This window comes from Hyalella azteca, unplaced genomic scaffold (genome assembly GCF_000764305.2).
Source record: "Hyalella azteca isolate HAZT.00-mixed unplaced genomic scaffold, Hazt_2.0.2 contig8963, whole genome shotgun sequence".
In the NCBI taxonomy this organism is placed as follows: Eukaryota; Metazoa; Arthropoda; class Malacostraca; order Amphipoda; family Hyalellidae; genus Hyalella; species Hyalella azteca.
This window is the reverse complement of record NW_025939044.1, coordinates 17,902-33,475: the sequence shown is the minus strand read 5'-3', so window position 1 is coordinate 33,475 and position 15,574 is coordinate 17,902. Positions and strand designations below refer to the sequence as shown.

General features: G+C 37.2%; 1 protein-coding gene across 1 annotated transcript in view; it reads right to left on the bottom strand.

Moving 5' to 3' along the window:
* LOC108665364 (siderophore biosynthesis regulatory protein URBS1) overlaps positions 1 to 11,289 on the bottom strand; it is a gene marked incomplete in the record, with an annotated part of 57,756 nt that extends 46,467 nt beyond the window's left edge. Inside the window, 2 exon segments of the mRNA XM_018152111.2 lie at positions 1,591 to 1,785; positions 10,386 to 11,289. Of these exon segments, the coding sequence (XP_018007600.1) occupies positions 1,591 to 1,785; positions 10,386 to 10,766 (576 nt within the window).
* Positions 11,290 to 15,574: the final 4,285 nt, after the last annotated feature.

Here is a 15,574-nt window from a genome sequence, read left to right as displayed (position 1 = left end):
ACATGGCAGGTGCACATGGCAGGTACAAATGGCAGGTACACATGGCAGGTACACATGACAGGTACAAATGGCAGGTACACATGGCAGGTGCACATGGCAGGTACAATTAGGACACACAGCAAAAAAATTATTATTATATATTTTTTATTTATTGCAATTTTTATAACATTACGGGAAAGATTGTTATTAGTTATGAAATTATAATATTATTTTATAATGATTTTGTTTAACTTAAGCCGTAAAAAGCAGCAGGGTATTTATTTTTATAGACAAAAAATTATGATAATGATTCAAATGGTGACACTTGCGAACACTAAGAAAAATTAGTGGAGCATTTTGTCCAAATAATGACCCAATTTTTGATCCACAGCGCGAGCAGAGAGCCGGCGTAGTAGCACTGATACGCCCTTTGTGCTGTGCCAAAGTGAGTCAAAATGACTCACACACCAGGACAAAAAGCGCATCGTTATTTGGACAAAGCCTCAGACATTCCTTTGGGTGTAGGTTATGATTATACCGTATAACGTTACATTATATTATTATAACGTATAACGTTACATTATATTATTATAACGTATAACGTTACATCATATTATTATAACGTATAACGTTACATTATATTATTATAACGTATAACGTTACATTATATTATTATAACGTATAACGTTACATTATATTATTATAACGTATAACGTTACATTATATTATTATAACGTATAACGTTACATTATATTATTATAACGTATAACGTTACATTATATTATTATAACGTATAACGTTACATTATATTATTATAACGTATAACGTTACATTATATTATTATAACGTATAACGTTACATTATATTATTATAACGTATAACGTTACATTATATTATTATAACGTATAACGTTACATTATATTATTATAACGTATAACGTTACANGACGAGACAAACGCGCCCCGAGATGTGTATAAGAGACAGGGTACACATGGCTGGTACACATGGCAGGTACAATTAAGACACACAGCAAAAAATTAGTAATATATATATATTTATTTATTTCAATTATATCATAATGGGGAAAATTGTTATTAGTTATGAAATTATTACATTAATTTATAATGAGTTTCGTTTAATCTAAACCATAAAAATCAACAGGATATTTATTTTTATACATAAAAAAATACGATAATGATTTAAATAAAGACATTCGCATACACTAAGAAAAATGCATGAGTAATTTTGTCTAAATAATGACACAATTCCTCGTCCACAGCGCGAGCAGAGAGCTTATATAGTAGCACTGATACGCCCGTTGTGCTAGGCCAAAGTGTGTCAGGATGACCCACACACCAGGACAAAAAGTGCATCGTTATTTGGACAAAACCTCACCCATTCTTTTGGGTGTAGGTTATGGTTATAACGTATAACGTTACATTACATTATCATAACGTATATCGTTATATAATATTATTATAACGCATAACGTCACATTATATTATTATAACGTATATCGTTATATTATATTATTATAACGTATAACGTTACATTATATTATTATAACGTATAACGTTACATTATATTATCATAACGTATAACGTCACTAACGTTGGCTGCAGCGTTGGCGTTAGCGTCGGTGACGTCAGCGTTGGTGATGAGGTTGTGGTGGTGTTGGTGGTGCTGGTGTGATGGTAGATGGTGTTGGTTGAGCAGGTGGTGGTGATGGTGGTGATGGTGTAGGGGGTGGTATGGGTGTGATGGTGTTGCTGGTGTCACAGGCGTCTGCCTCTCACTGCACAGCTTCTGAAATATACCAGGAATAAATACAGAGGTTATACATAATATACAGCAATAAATACATAGGTTATACATAATATACAGCAATAAATACAGAGGTTATACATAATATACAGCAATATATACAGAGGTTATACATTAATAATTAAATAATAATAGTAATTATAACATATATATTCATACACTATTAATGCATAAATCATACAATTTTTACATATATTAGATAATATAAACTTCAAATATTTTAATGTTTATTTGTTTTTTTTTATTATTCCTGTTAAATAAAATTCTTTAATTTTGGGAATATTTAAAAAAAAATTTTTGATGTTTTATTCTTATTAAAACACAGTAACTATTCAATATTTGTATGAACCAGGCGCTAGTCACACACTAACTATTCACTATTTGTATGAACCAGGCGCTAGTCACACACGAACTATTCACTATTTGTATGAACCAGGCGCTAGTCACACACGAACTATTCACTATTTGTATGAACCAGGCGCTAGTCACACACGAACTATTCACTATTCAACACTACGGACAATTGAGGCTGTGATTGCCACACAAGTTTGGCCTCCACAATAAAAAGTAAAACATATTTTGTTGATTTTTTAATGTTCCCTTATTTTGTCCAACCCTTGTTACTAGTGGATATCTAGTGGCTAGGAACTAGTGAATAACTAGTTGCTAGTGGATATTAACTTACTAGGTACTTATGGATATCAAGTTACTAAAGATACTAGTGGAATATCAGTAACAATTAGTAGATATTTAGTAATTAGGTACAAGAGAGTATCTAGTAACGCTATAGCAGATATCTAGTTACTTTAGTAGGGCGCAAGGCTATCTAGTTACCTGAGTAACGCAACTAATTAATATCTAGTTAATTAGGTAGCATCACACTATATATCACGGCAGCAATTAGCCAGCCCGGCACTCTTGCTCTCAAGCGGCACTGCCAACCACGGCCGGCGTATGGCCGGCCAGCCGTGGCCACCGATGGCGCGGCTATGATTTTTAGTAGGGGATTGTTGGCGAGGAATGTGCGCTTCGAGACGCGCGCCGTGCCAATTGTCGAGACAATCACACGCCGACGACGAGACAATCGCTCCCCGACGACGAGACAATCGCGCACGGACGACGAGACAATCGCGCCCCGACGACGAGACAATCGCGCCCCGACGACGAGACAATCGCGCCCCGACGACGAGACAATCGCGCCCCGACGACGAGACAATCGCGCCCCGACGACGAGACAATCGCGCCCCGACGACGAGACAATCGCGCCCCGACGACGAGACAATCGCGCCCCGACGACGAGACAATCGCGCCCCGACGACGAGACAATCGCNCAGCGCATGTGCTGATTGGTAGAGCCTGTGGTGATTGGCAGCGCATGTGCTGATTGGTAGAGCCTGTGGTGATTGGCAGCGCATGTGCTGATTGGTAGAGCCTGTGGTGATTGGCAGGGCCTGTGGTGATTGGTAGAGCCTGTGCTGATTGGTAGAGCCTGTGGTGATTGGAGAGTAGGCCATGATTGACAAGGTACGTAGTGAATGACGAGGCATATCTTGATTGGCGGAACATACTATGATTGGCGGGGTATGCTATTATTGGCAGGGTATGTTGTGATTGGCGGGGCATGCCGCATTCATGGACTATAGAAGGATTGGCAAATAGTACGTGTCTTGAACTGATTGGACAATAGTACATGTCACGAACTGATTGGCAAATAGTACATGTCCCAAACTGATTGGCAAATAATGTATATCCCAAAGTGATTGGCAAATAGTACAAGTCACGAAGTTTTCGGCAAATAGTACATGTCCCAAACTGATTGGCAAATAGTAGGTACATGTCACGAAGTTATTGGCAAATAGTGCATGTCAGGAACTGATTGACAAATAGTACATGTTCTGAACTGAATGGCTAATAGTATACTAACCTACAGACAAAATAAGATATCGTGCTTATGGCGATGACAAGGAAAACATGTAACCTCGTGCCACTAGTTATATAAACGATAACAATATCATGATTTTGGCAATGATAAATAAAACATAAGATAGCGTGTTTTTAGCAATGATAAAGATCAAATATTACTGATAACAATACCTGCTTTTGACAATGATAAATAAAACATATTATATCGTGTCTTTAGCAATGAAAAAATATAATCATACTNCTGTCTCTTATACACATCTAGATGTGTATAAGAGACAGGTCCAGAAAGTGACGCACTTTTCACACGCACATTATGAGCAGAGAGCGGACGTAGCATTAATACGACTTTTTGCCTGGGCCAGACTGAGTCACGATGACCCACTCATGGGAAAAGGTATCACTTATTTCTTTGGGTGTACACAAAGGCGAATGACGTTAAACAAAGTTGATTACGAGCTGAGGTTGTTGGAACAGCGTTGAATCAACGTTACTTCAACGTTAAATCAACGTTACTTCAACGTTAAATCAACGTTTTTTAACGTTAAATCCATGTTATTTCAACGTTAAATTCACGTTATTTAAAGGTAAAATCAACGTTATTTTAACGTTAAATCAACATAATTTCAATGTTATTTCAACGGTAACTCAACGTTATTTCAACTTTGTATAAACGTTATTTTTTATGTAAAATCAACTTTATTTCAACTTTAAATCAACGTTATTTCAGCGTTAAATCAACATTATTTCAACTTTAAATTAACGTTATTTCAGCGTTAAATCCACATTATTTCAACTCCAAATCAACCTTATTTCGGCGTTAAATCAACATTATTTCAACTTTATTTCAACCTTTAATTAGCGTTGTTATTATAATTATTATTATTTCAACCTTTCGGCCTGGTAGATGTTGATGAATACACCACTACACCACTGCAGGATACTGCAGGCTGGCGGAATCGTCAACACAGTACGAATGACGTTGAATTACTGTGTATCCTAATAAATTACGTACAATTATTGTGGCTTTTCAGATATCACAAAAATTTATATATAACATATCATAGTGATGTCGGCGCTGAAGCGTAGGCCTGATGTTGCCTGTCGCCGATTCTTGTACTTTTCGTGCCTTTTTCAGAGAAGATCTAAAATCTAAAAACTTAATAGCAAAGAAAACTCCACATTATTACTTATTCTAATTAAGTGACATTATTACTTAGATCTAAATCAGATCTAAAATTTCACATTAAGTGACATTATTACTTAGATCGAAAATCGTGTCATTTGACCGGATCTTTTCATGACTGATGATAGTTTAAAGTAGCTACAAGACTTCCACCGGGTTCGATATTATATGCATATGGTGCTAGGCATTTCATGATTGTCTGAAGTCTGAAAATGATGCAGTAGGTGGAAAAATGGAGAAGCATGCAATCCATTTGTCTGAAAAGAATTTATGAAAGAATAAATTATGTGAGTATTACTCATATATTAGTTTGAAGTTTCTTGCATACTTTCGATATTAGGAGAGATTAGAAGGACCAATAATGGAATTAAGAAAACGGGCTAGAATGCGAGAATGAAATGATGAGAGTGCATGAGACATGCTAAGCTCACATGTTGTAAGATCACTGTACATACTACACCAGCCTGCACTGCACATACCAGCCTGCACTGCATACACCAGCCTGCACTGCATACATCAGCCTGCACTGCATACATCAGCCTGCACTGCATACACCAGCCTGCACTGCATACACCAGCCTGCACTGCATACACCAGCCTGCACTGCATACACCAGCCTGCACTGCATACACCAAATCTACAGTCATTACCTACAATCTCATTTAAACTGTGGACTGGAATGATTAGCGATTTCAGCCCTTGCTGAGAAGTTTCCTGCTGTTCCATGGAGTGTTTTTTTACGAAATTTACTAATTTCATAGAGCATCTATTAATGGGAATTACGTGTAGAAGTGAAGTATCTATCAATTGGAATTACATGCAAAAGTCAAGCGTCTATTAATTGGAATTACACGTAAAATTAAAGCATCTATAAATGCAAATTACATGTAGAAGTGAAGCATCTATTAATGCAAATTACATGTAGAAGTGAAGCATCTATTAATGGGAATAACACGTAAAAGTATAGCATCTTTTAATGGGAATGACATTTAAAAATACTGTAAAACATTGCCTTTCAAGTGGATTAATCATTCTAAAAAAATTAATAATTGTTTTTATGTCGAAGCGACACTTAAATAAACGTCTTGTAAGTCTGCGTTATATGTGCCACGAAGCGTTGTGCTGTATAGCTGACACAACTGACACAGCGCTGACACAACTGACACAGCGCTGACACAACTGACACAGCGCTGACACAACTGACACAGCGCTGACACAACTGACACATGAGTGTCAGCAGTGCAGGGAAGGTAACAGGTCTGCCAGGCATATGTCAGCGTTATGAGTCACTAGTGTCAGCCGTGAGACAGGAAGCTCAGACGCACATGTTTGACAGCGACTGACTCACGTGGCGTGATTATGGCAGGTTTATAGGTGGCCACCGATGACACGGCGATGTTCATCACTGTACAAATCGTGATTTATGGCCGCTGATGATCCTGCCTTGATTTTCAGTTGCGGTAAAAATCGAATGCGGTAAAATGTTGCGAACTTGACGAACGAAATCGAATCCTTTGATTGTCAGCGAGAATCCGATGACCGCATTTATTGTATTACATTACATTAATTTATTTTACATTATATTGCACTATATTAATTTATATTATATTTTATTACATTATATCCATTTATATTATATTATATTACATTACATCAATTTATATTACATTATATCAATTAATAATATATAATATTACATTATATTATACTACAATATGCTAATCAACAATATTATTAGCCTAAATAAATTTGCCCATGGCGAAAACTCCAAGTAGCCATGCACTTTTTGTCATTTCTGGGTCATTGCGACCCAGTTAGCCCTGGTATAACGAGGCGTATCAGTGCTACGAGCAGAAGTGCGTCACTATTTTGACAATATGATCAAACAATTTTAGTGAGTGAACGCTTTAAATTGAGAACCTAAAAGTGTGTAATTATAACCACGCCATCATTACTTCAGCGATATCTACAAGCTGAAGGAATCGTTTCGGAAATACGGAAACGGGCGAATTGGGATTCATTTATTTATTTAAATACTTTACATATGCAAGAGACTGATAAACTAGACAAAAAATTGCGCACATCGATGATTAATATAATTTTTATAATTTTTGCTCAAGAATGTGGCTTTTCCATCACAATATTTCTAAATTAATATATTGACAGACACTTAAATGTGGAGAGTAAATTACGTAGATTTATCAGCTGCTCAGATCAGCTGCTCATTTCAGCTGCTCAGATCTGCTGCTCAGATCAGCTGCTCACATCAGCTGCTCAGATCAGCTGCTCAGATCAGCTGCTCAGATCAGCTGCTCAGTTCAGCTGCTCAGATCAGCTGCTCAGTTCAGCTGCTCAGATCAGCTGCTCATTTCAGCTGCTCAGATCAGCTGCTCAGATCAGCTGCTCAGATCAGCTGCTCAGATCAGCTGCTCAGATCAGCTGCTCAGATCAGCTGCTCAGATCAGCTGCTCAGATCAGCTGCTCAGATCAGCTGCTCAGATCAGCTGCTCAGATCAGCTGCTCAGATCAGCTGCTCAGATCAGCTGCTCAGATCAGCTGCTCAGATCAGCTGCTCAGATCAGCTGCTCAGATCAGCTGCTCAGATCAGCTGCTCAGATCAGCTGCTCAGATCAGCTGCTCAGATCAGCTGCTCAGATCAGCTGCTCAGATCAGCTGCTCAGATCAGCTGCTCAGATCAGCTGCTCAGATCAGCTGCTCAGATCAGCTGCTCAGATCAGCTGCTCAGATCAGCTGCTCAGATCAGCTGCTCAGATCAGCTGCTCAGATCAGCTGCTCAGATCAGCTGCTCAGATCAGCTGCTCAGATCAGCTGCTCAGATCAGCTGCTCAGATCAGCTGCTCAGATCAGCTGCTCAGATCAGCTGCTCAGATCAGCTGCTCAGATCAGCTGCTCAGATCAGCTGCTCAGATCAGCTGCTCAGATCAGCTGCTCAGATCAGCTGCTCAGATCAGCTGCTCAGATCAGCTGCTCAGATCAGCTGCTCAGATCAGCTGCTCAGATCAGCTGCTCAGATCAGCTGCTCAGATCAGCTGCTCAGATCAGCTGCTCAGATCAGCTGCTCAGATCAGCTGCTCAGATCAGCTGCTCAGTTCAGCTGCTCAGATCAGCTGCTCATTTCAGCTGCTCAGATCTGCTGCTCAGATCAGCTGCTCACATCAGCTGCTCAGATCAGCTGCTCAGGTCTGAGTAACAACTCCGAACTGAAAACAGATTCGCTCGTTTCCTTCTGTTCTTTTTCAACTAAAAATTAAAGAAACTAAACACATTTGAGTGTATTTTTTATGCCTTAACAATGCGATAATAAATAATACTTTGTCTCAATGCGATAACATATAATGTATTGTTTCAGTGCGATAATAAATAATAATTTGTCTCAATGCGATAATAAATAAAAATTTGTTTCAAATAGGCATTATAACCGCATAATATAATAAATGTTAAAGCTTTTTGCTCAATAGTTGGCGATATATTTTTCAATTGACCGAGCGATTTACCCCATTAACAATGCTTAAAAACTTTATTTCGATTAATTAACATGGCAGATATAAAACAATATTTTACACATATTAGAAGTGTTATACAAGATTCTCATTATCTATAAAACGCTACTTAATGCTTTACACTCATTAGAAGTGTTCTGCAGAGTCTCATAATCTACACAACGCTAATTAATGCTTTACACTTATTATATATAGGAGTGTTCTACAAGAGTCTCATAGTCTACTTACGCTAATTAATGCTTTACACTTATTAAAGGAGTGTTCTACAAGATCTCATTATCTACACAACGCTAATTACGTTTATTTTGCCAATATATATACATACAAGTTTCAGAACTCAACGACAATAATACACATATACTCGGTAAGATTAATTTGAATCAATATACATGTTAAAATGGATGAATATGAGAAAAGTGTCGTATTGCAATTTGGACAAAGCAACAATCATTTCTCTCACATTAACGTTTCTTTTATCAAGGAATTTTAATTATTATAAAACGAAAAGTTTTCGTCGAGCTTGATACCTTACAGATTCTGGGTTCTGAATTGCCACATTCAATATACTTAACTTTGATTAAATTAAGTCAAACAGCCAAATCTAAAATAGACTAATGAATATAGAACTGGTAAACCAAATATACAATGACCTGATTTACACAGCACTGGTACTTGTATATAAAATGATCTGATATAAACAGCACTGGTGCTTAAATATACAACGTGATCGATATTTCTGATGGTTAATATAAGTCAATACCCATATCAGGCGCGGAATAGTTTATTCCAAGGTTCAATATGAGTCGTTGACAAAAATAAATGTAAAGCGGTAGTTTATAACATAGCCAACCCCGATGCATGAATTAAGGATCGGGAACACATGGGGTGCATATATGGTTTTCTAAAAGTAAAGATGTATGTAATTTATAATTTAGTCACCTCTGATTTAATTAATTTAGTCACCTCTGACGTGACCTCGTTGAGACTTGCCCTGCACTTATTCAATGTTTCTGATGCACAGCGGAGGTTCGTGTTAGAATTTGATTTATTTATTTTGTGTTCATCTTCTGTGCCGATTAGTTAGTGGTTATATAGATTTTCTTATGATTTGTATCAGGATACTTTTATTATTTGTACCATGATATTATTTATTTGCGTCATGCATGTTTTGCTTTTAAATACATATCCTGCATTGTTGATGCGGATCAACAAAAGTCATTAATTTGTTAATTTATATTCTTTACACAATTAAAGGCTCCGAAGCTTCAGTCTAAAACGCGGTACGAAAACACATTCTTTATATTTTTATTTATAGTTTGTTTATTACTATAGATTTTTACTTATTTATCACTTTTGTCCATACTTTCTCTACAAAATCATTTTTTATAAGTCTCAGGTATGTTTTTTTTCAAATTTACATCGAATGCACCCCAGATATGAAGGATGATAAAGTATTTCAAGATATCAGCTGATATATTAAAGAGCATGCTGATGCTTGTGATGTCAATAATAAACAAATCGCTCGAAAATATTTTCTCTACAAACTTAAATTAATGCTCTTCAGGCTACGACGCACAACTAAACGTATGCTTCAATGAGACCAATAAATATATCTCTTCTGGAAAATCAGCGTTAGTTTATGTGTGAGAAGAAGTGAACTTAGGCTGCTACGTGTACTTAATTAGGCTGCTACGTGTACTTAATTAGGCTGCTACGTGTACTTAATTAGGCTGCTACGTGTACTTAATTAGGCTGCTACGTGTACTCAAGCTGCTACGCGTAATAACCGCTGGTATGTGTACTTGGACTCAAAGTGCACTATATATAGCTTGGACCGCTGTGTACTTGGACCACTACGTACGTGTACTAACTACTACGCGTACTTGGGCCACTACGTGCACTTAGGTAAATTTTGATAGTACTGCTAATGGAAATTAAATATATTGTGTAAGTTACCTTCTCAGGAGGTTGGTCGGCATCTCCTGTAGCAGAACCATTGCTGGTGGCTCTGTAGGGCGCCGCCCTGGACGAACATCGTCCCTGTGCTGCCTCTCTAGGGGTGTCACTGGCGTGCTGCTGCAGCGCCTGCGTCGGCGTCGGGGTGTTGGAGTTGGTGGTGGCAGCGGCCGCAGATATCGGCGTTGAAACGGCGTTGTTCGGCGCAGAAACGTCCGGCAAAGACGCCTGCTGCTGCTGCACCTGGGTTGGGGCAGGGGGTTGGTGGGGTTGTGTGTGTGGATCAGCCCCATTACTGGACGTTGGGGTTGTGTGTGGGGTTGGGGGGGCCGTGTAGGGGCTACCAGCATACGGTTGGTACATCACCTGGGCACAACTCATAGTGAACACTCGGCACTATAACGCATCTATCCCGCCTTCTGGCTGGGCTCAATCTCTTCACACAATCAGGGAACAATTTTCAGTGTCAAACACGGGCTGAAGCTGCGCTGGTGAAGATTATAAAGATGTTTTCCAAGTAAGGTGGAAAAATTATCTCAATATTTTTCATTTGAAACTTGAAATACGAGCGTTACTTGCCAATCCCAGATTTTAAAGATTCCAATCTTTTGTAGAAGAGGCTTTCTAATGCCAATGAATTTGAGTTACAAAATTAGATGTCCACCTTACAACATTCACTTTTAAGGTAACAGTTTACCCAACGTTTGGCTCATCAAATCAAAACCGAAATTTCCATAGCGTAAAATAATCTAAGTCTTGTGCTGCCGTCTCGGTTCACTGAAATATATTTTGCAATAGGATTCTTTTTCTATATTTTCAGGCTTAGTTTCAAGTGCCAACTTCATACACTTTAACATTCAACTCTAAAATTAAATGAATCATTTACGCCACATCAATAATAAAAATCATTTAGTGCTAAATTAATAAATTAACACTGATCGATCGCTCACGTAGTAAAATTTTCTTGATCAGCCGATATAAATATTAAAACTTTTATTTAACTCACTTGCACAGGAACGAATCAATCTATTTTAACACTGATTTAACTAATCACAACATTTATGTTTCTCAGAGCTGCTATGTGATATGATTAATTACTATGCTATAATCACTGTGCACAACAATTAATGGGTACATTCAATCGTACATCAGATCTGTTCCGAGTCTTTGGTAGATGATGTCTTTATAGTGAAGTTTCTTGATTGTTGTTGATTTATTTAGATTTTTCAAATAAAAGTTGTACAACACAAAAGACACTCGAGTTTCACAATAAATTACTTGGGATCAAAACACTCATTATTGACAGTTTCGGACATTAATTAAACTGAGAATGATGGACGAATGATTTAAGAATGACTGTCGGCGACATTTTATTCAATTCAGACTACACATCACTATTGCGCATACCATCCACATTCAGTGCGTGCATGTATGGTGCAGTGGTTATCAAATAATAGTGCGTTGATGATGAGTTATAAATGAACAAATACATGATATTTTCACTCATTTGCTTTCGAAATATTGAGAACAAAGCGATGTTTCAACGCACCCATGTTTGTATAAAGGTATTAAGGTGTCTATTATAGTTAATTCTAATTTGAATGTTGATAAGCAAAGGTATTGTTGTAAGTGAGCAAATAAAAATGGGAAGTTTGCCGCAGTTTCCCCTAATTGGCACAATTTTAAACAAATATAGGTGATATTGTAAAGCTAGAGGCAATTAAAGTATACTGCTTTGGGGCGTCCTTGATAGAACAATTCGGCGCAATCAGTTCGCTAAATTTCAACGAACAAAAGCACTGGGCACTATGTGTGTGTTTTCTATTTGTTTGACTTCTCAATCGCAAGGAAAGTGCTGGCCACTTTTGAGATGAAATTTGTCTATTTGCAAAAAGATTTGTAGATGTATTTAACACAAACAAACGCGCGAGTGTGAATCGACACTGCGTGAAGTGTGACACTCTAGCTTCGGCTCACGATCTCTCCTTGGATGTTCACTCTACGAAAATAACTTGGGCACTGCCTGAGCTGTAACAGGAGGGGTATTGTTACGCTAGCTGTCCCTCCCAGGAGCTACTTCTCACACCACTGACTCCTCCCCATCCCTAATCACACGCCACTGACTCCTCCCCATCCCTAATCACACGCCACTGACTCCTCCCCGTCTATAATCAAACACCACTGACTCCTCCCCGTCTATAATCAAACACCACTGACTCATCCTCCATCCCTACTCAAACGTTAATGACTCCACTTCGCCCCTAATCAAACTCCACCGACTCTTCCCTGTCCCTAATCAAACACGACTGACTCCAGCCCAATCTCTAATCAAACACCACTGACTCCTCCCATCTCTAATCAAACACTACTGATTCCTCCCCCATCCATAATCAAACACCACTGTCTCCTCCCCGTCCTAATCAAACACCACTGACTCCTCCTCCATCCATAATCAAACACCACTGACTTCTCCCGTCTGTAATCAAACACCAATGACTCCAATTCGCCCTTAATCAAACACCACCGACTCTTCCCTGTCCCTAATCAAATAATATTGACTCTTCCCAGTCCCTAATCAAAAACGACTGACTCCTTCCATCTCTAATCAAACACCACTGACTCCTCACCATCTCCGAACGATCGTCAATCGAGACCTCTGGATTCCAAAATTACGCCTAAGCATCACGCTTATTAAATGTACAATCCACTCAAAACTATTGTAAAGGAGAATTTCCTATCGATAATTACACGTAAATATTCACCGAACCCTGCTGCTACCGACGTGTGTGTGGTGATGGTGGCACTCTGTGGCGCGGCCATGTGAGGCGGGGCACGGAGTGGCGAGGGTGGCCCTAAGGAGACCATTATGCTGGCCCTTGATTATGAGGGACCGCCCCCGGCTCCCTCTGCCTCCCAATCTCAGGGACTCCTTTAAAGCGTATCCCTCTCTTAATAATCACTCCTACCCTCGCTTTCAACTTTTAAAGAACTCCGTCAGTGGAAATTTTTCCTATCTAGAATTGGGGATGAGTTTTTTATTCGTATATTCTGCAATCATGTCCGTAGCTGGGATTAAAAAAAAGTCTTAGCGATAAGTTAGTGTTAATTAAATACGAGCATTTATCGCTGGATGTAAACATTAAGTGTATCTATCTAGCGCTGGATGCATTAATTAAATGAGTTCATTTAGCGCAGGTCGTCTCCATATATTGACTGTATTTTGCAATGAATTTATAAATAAGTTAGTATATTTATATAAAATTTTTAATTTTTTGAATAAAACTGTATGCATATAATGGACAATTCTTCCACATGTATGAGATATTTTTGTCGGGCATTTTTTGAATTGTTTATAGTGGTGGATGTCCACATTAAATGAGCATTTATAGCGCTAGATGTCCACATTGAATGAATGCATTTATATATTGCCAGATGTTTACATTATTGTCTCCATTTAGTGCTGAGAATCTCGCCATTAAATGAGAGAATTTAGCGCTGAAAATCCACAATAAAGATCTGCATTTATTACAAATCCAAAATATAAAGAATATATATTTAATAGCGTTGCATGTCCCCACTAACTGCATGATTGTAATGAGTGCCTGATGTGCACAATAATTTAGCAACACTAGACTGTTATATATTTTAAACTCATGACGGTTGATGCTCCTATAACATTATAACATTTCACTCCGTAATGACCAACAACAAACTGATTTAAGATACATTTGTTTGAGCCTTATAAATTTTAAAGTTTTTCATGCACCGATCATCTTAAATTGCGTTTTGCTTCAGAATATTTTTATCAGATTAAAACTATACATTTTTTTAATTATAAATAGAAAGTTTTTCCAAGTACACCTTCTATTATTTTAATAAATATTGGAAGTTTTACAAACGTTGCCAATTCATTAAAGCAATTTACGTTAAATGTTTTTCTGCAGCTTTATCTGTGATGTTGAATCCATTTTGGAAGGTGTTATGTGTGTTGAATCTATTCAGGAATTTTAAGGAGCTTTAAATTTGTTAATAATATTTAATATTCTAATAATCATTTGTAAAATTTGTGTAAAAATTTTTAAAATTTTTACCTTTCATAGACGTTTTGAATTTGTAATTTTTCAGGAATTTGAAAATTACTCTTGGAGCACACGTCACGATGATGTCTTCGCGTAATAATAATAATAATATAATAATATTAATATTTATATTTAATGATTAATAATAATAACAATAATAATAATAATAATATTTATAATTAACAGCACATAATTATAACAGAGATAGTAATGGCAGCAGCTGATGCCGCGTCTCTGCTCCGTCTGAGTGACCAACCGAAACGCGTTCGGAATTTGAATTGCTTCTCAGCGAAGTTTATTATATGTCAATTATACTTTACAGTTACAAACTTTACAGTCACAGACTTTAAAGTTATATTCTACAGTTATAAGCTTTACAGTTACACACGTCAAAGTTATTTTCTACAGTTACAAACTTTACAGTCACACACGTCAAAGTTATCCTCTGCAGTTACAAACTTTACAGTCACACACGTCAAAGTTATATTCTATACAGCTACAAACTTTACGGTCATGCACGTCAAAGTTATACATACAGTTATACACACACTTTACAGTTGCATTATGCTTTACAGTCACAGTTAATTTTACTTTACAGTGACACATGCACACGCATGTACTTTATTATTATAAGATGACAGAAATTTCTTGATTATATGCGTACAATTTATGACCAGAGAGTGCATTTGAATTAAATTTCAAATGCACTCTCTGTTCATAAATTGTACGCATATAATGCATGTACTTTATATACATTCACACACGTCACAGTTAAACTCTACAGTTACACACTTTATATAGTTACAAACTCTACAGTTATCTACGTTTTTACAGTGCACAGTTTTAAATGCTCAATACAAGTCAACTATATACAATTTTGCGGCAGTCAATTTAACATATTTAATTGTCACAGTATCAGTGACCATGCTGCATGTTCATATATATACGGCAAGTTACCAATGCACTCTAAAATCTAAAACAAATCTACAATTCACTCTTCGATCTATAATAAATCGAAAATTCACTCTTCTACCTACACCGTATGATTATCTAAAATTTATTCAATAATCTAAATAAATAAAATTCGCTATAAAACCTATAATAAATCAG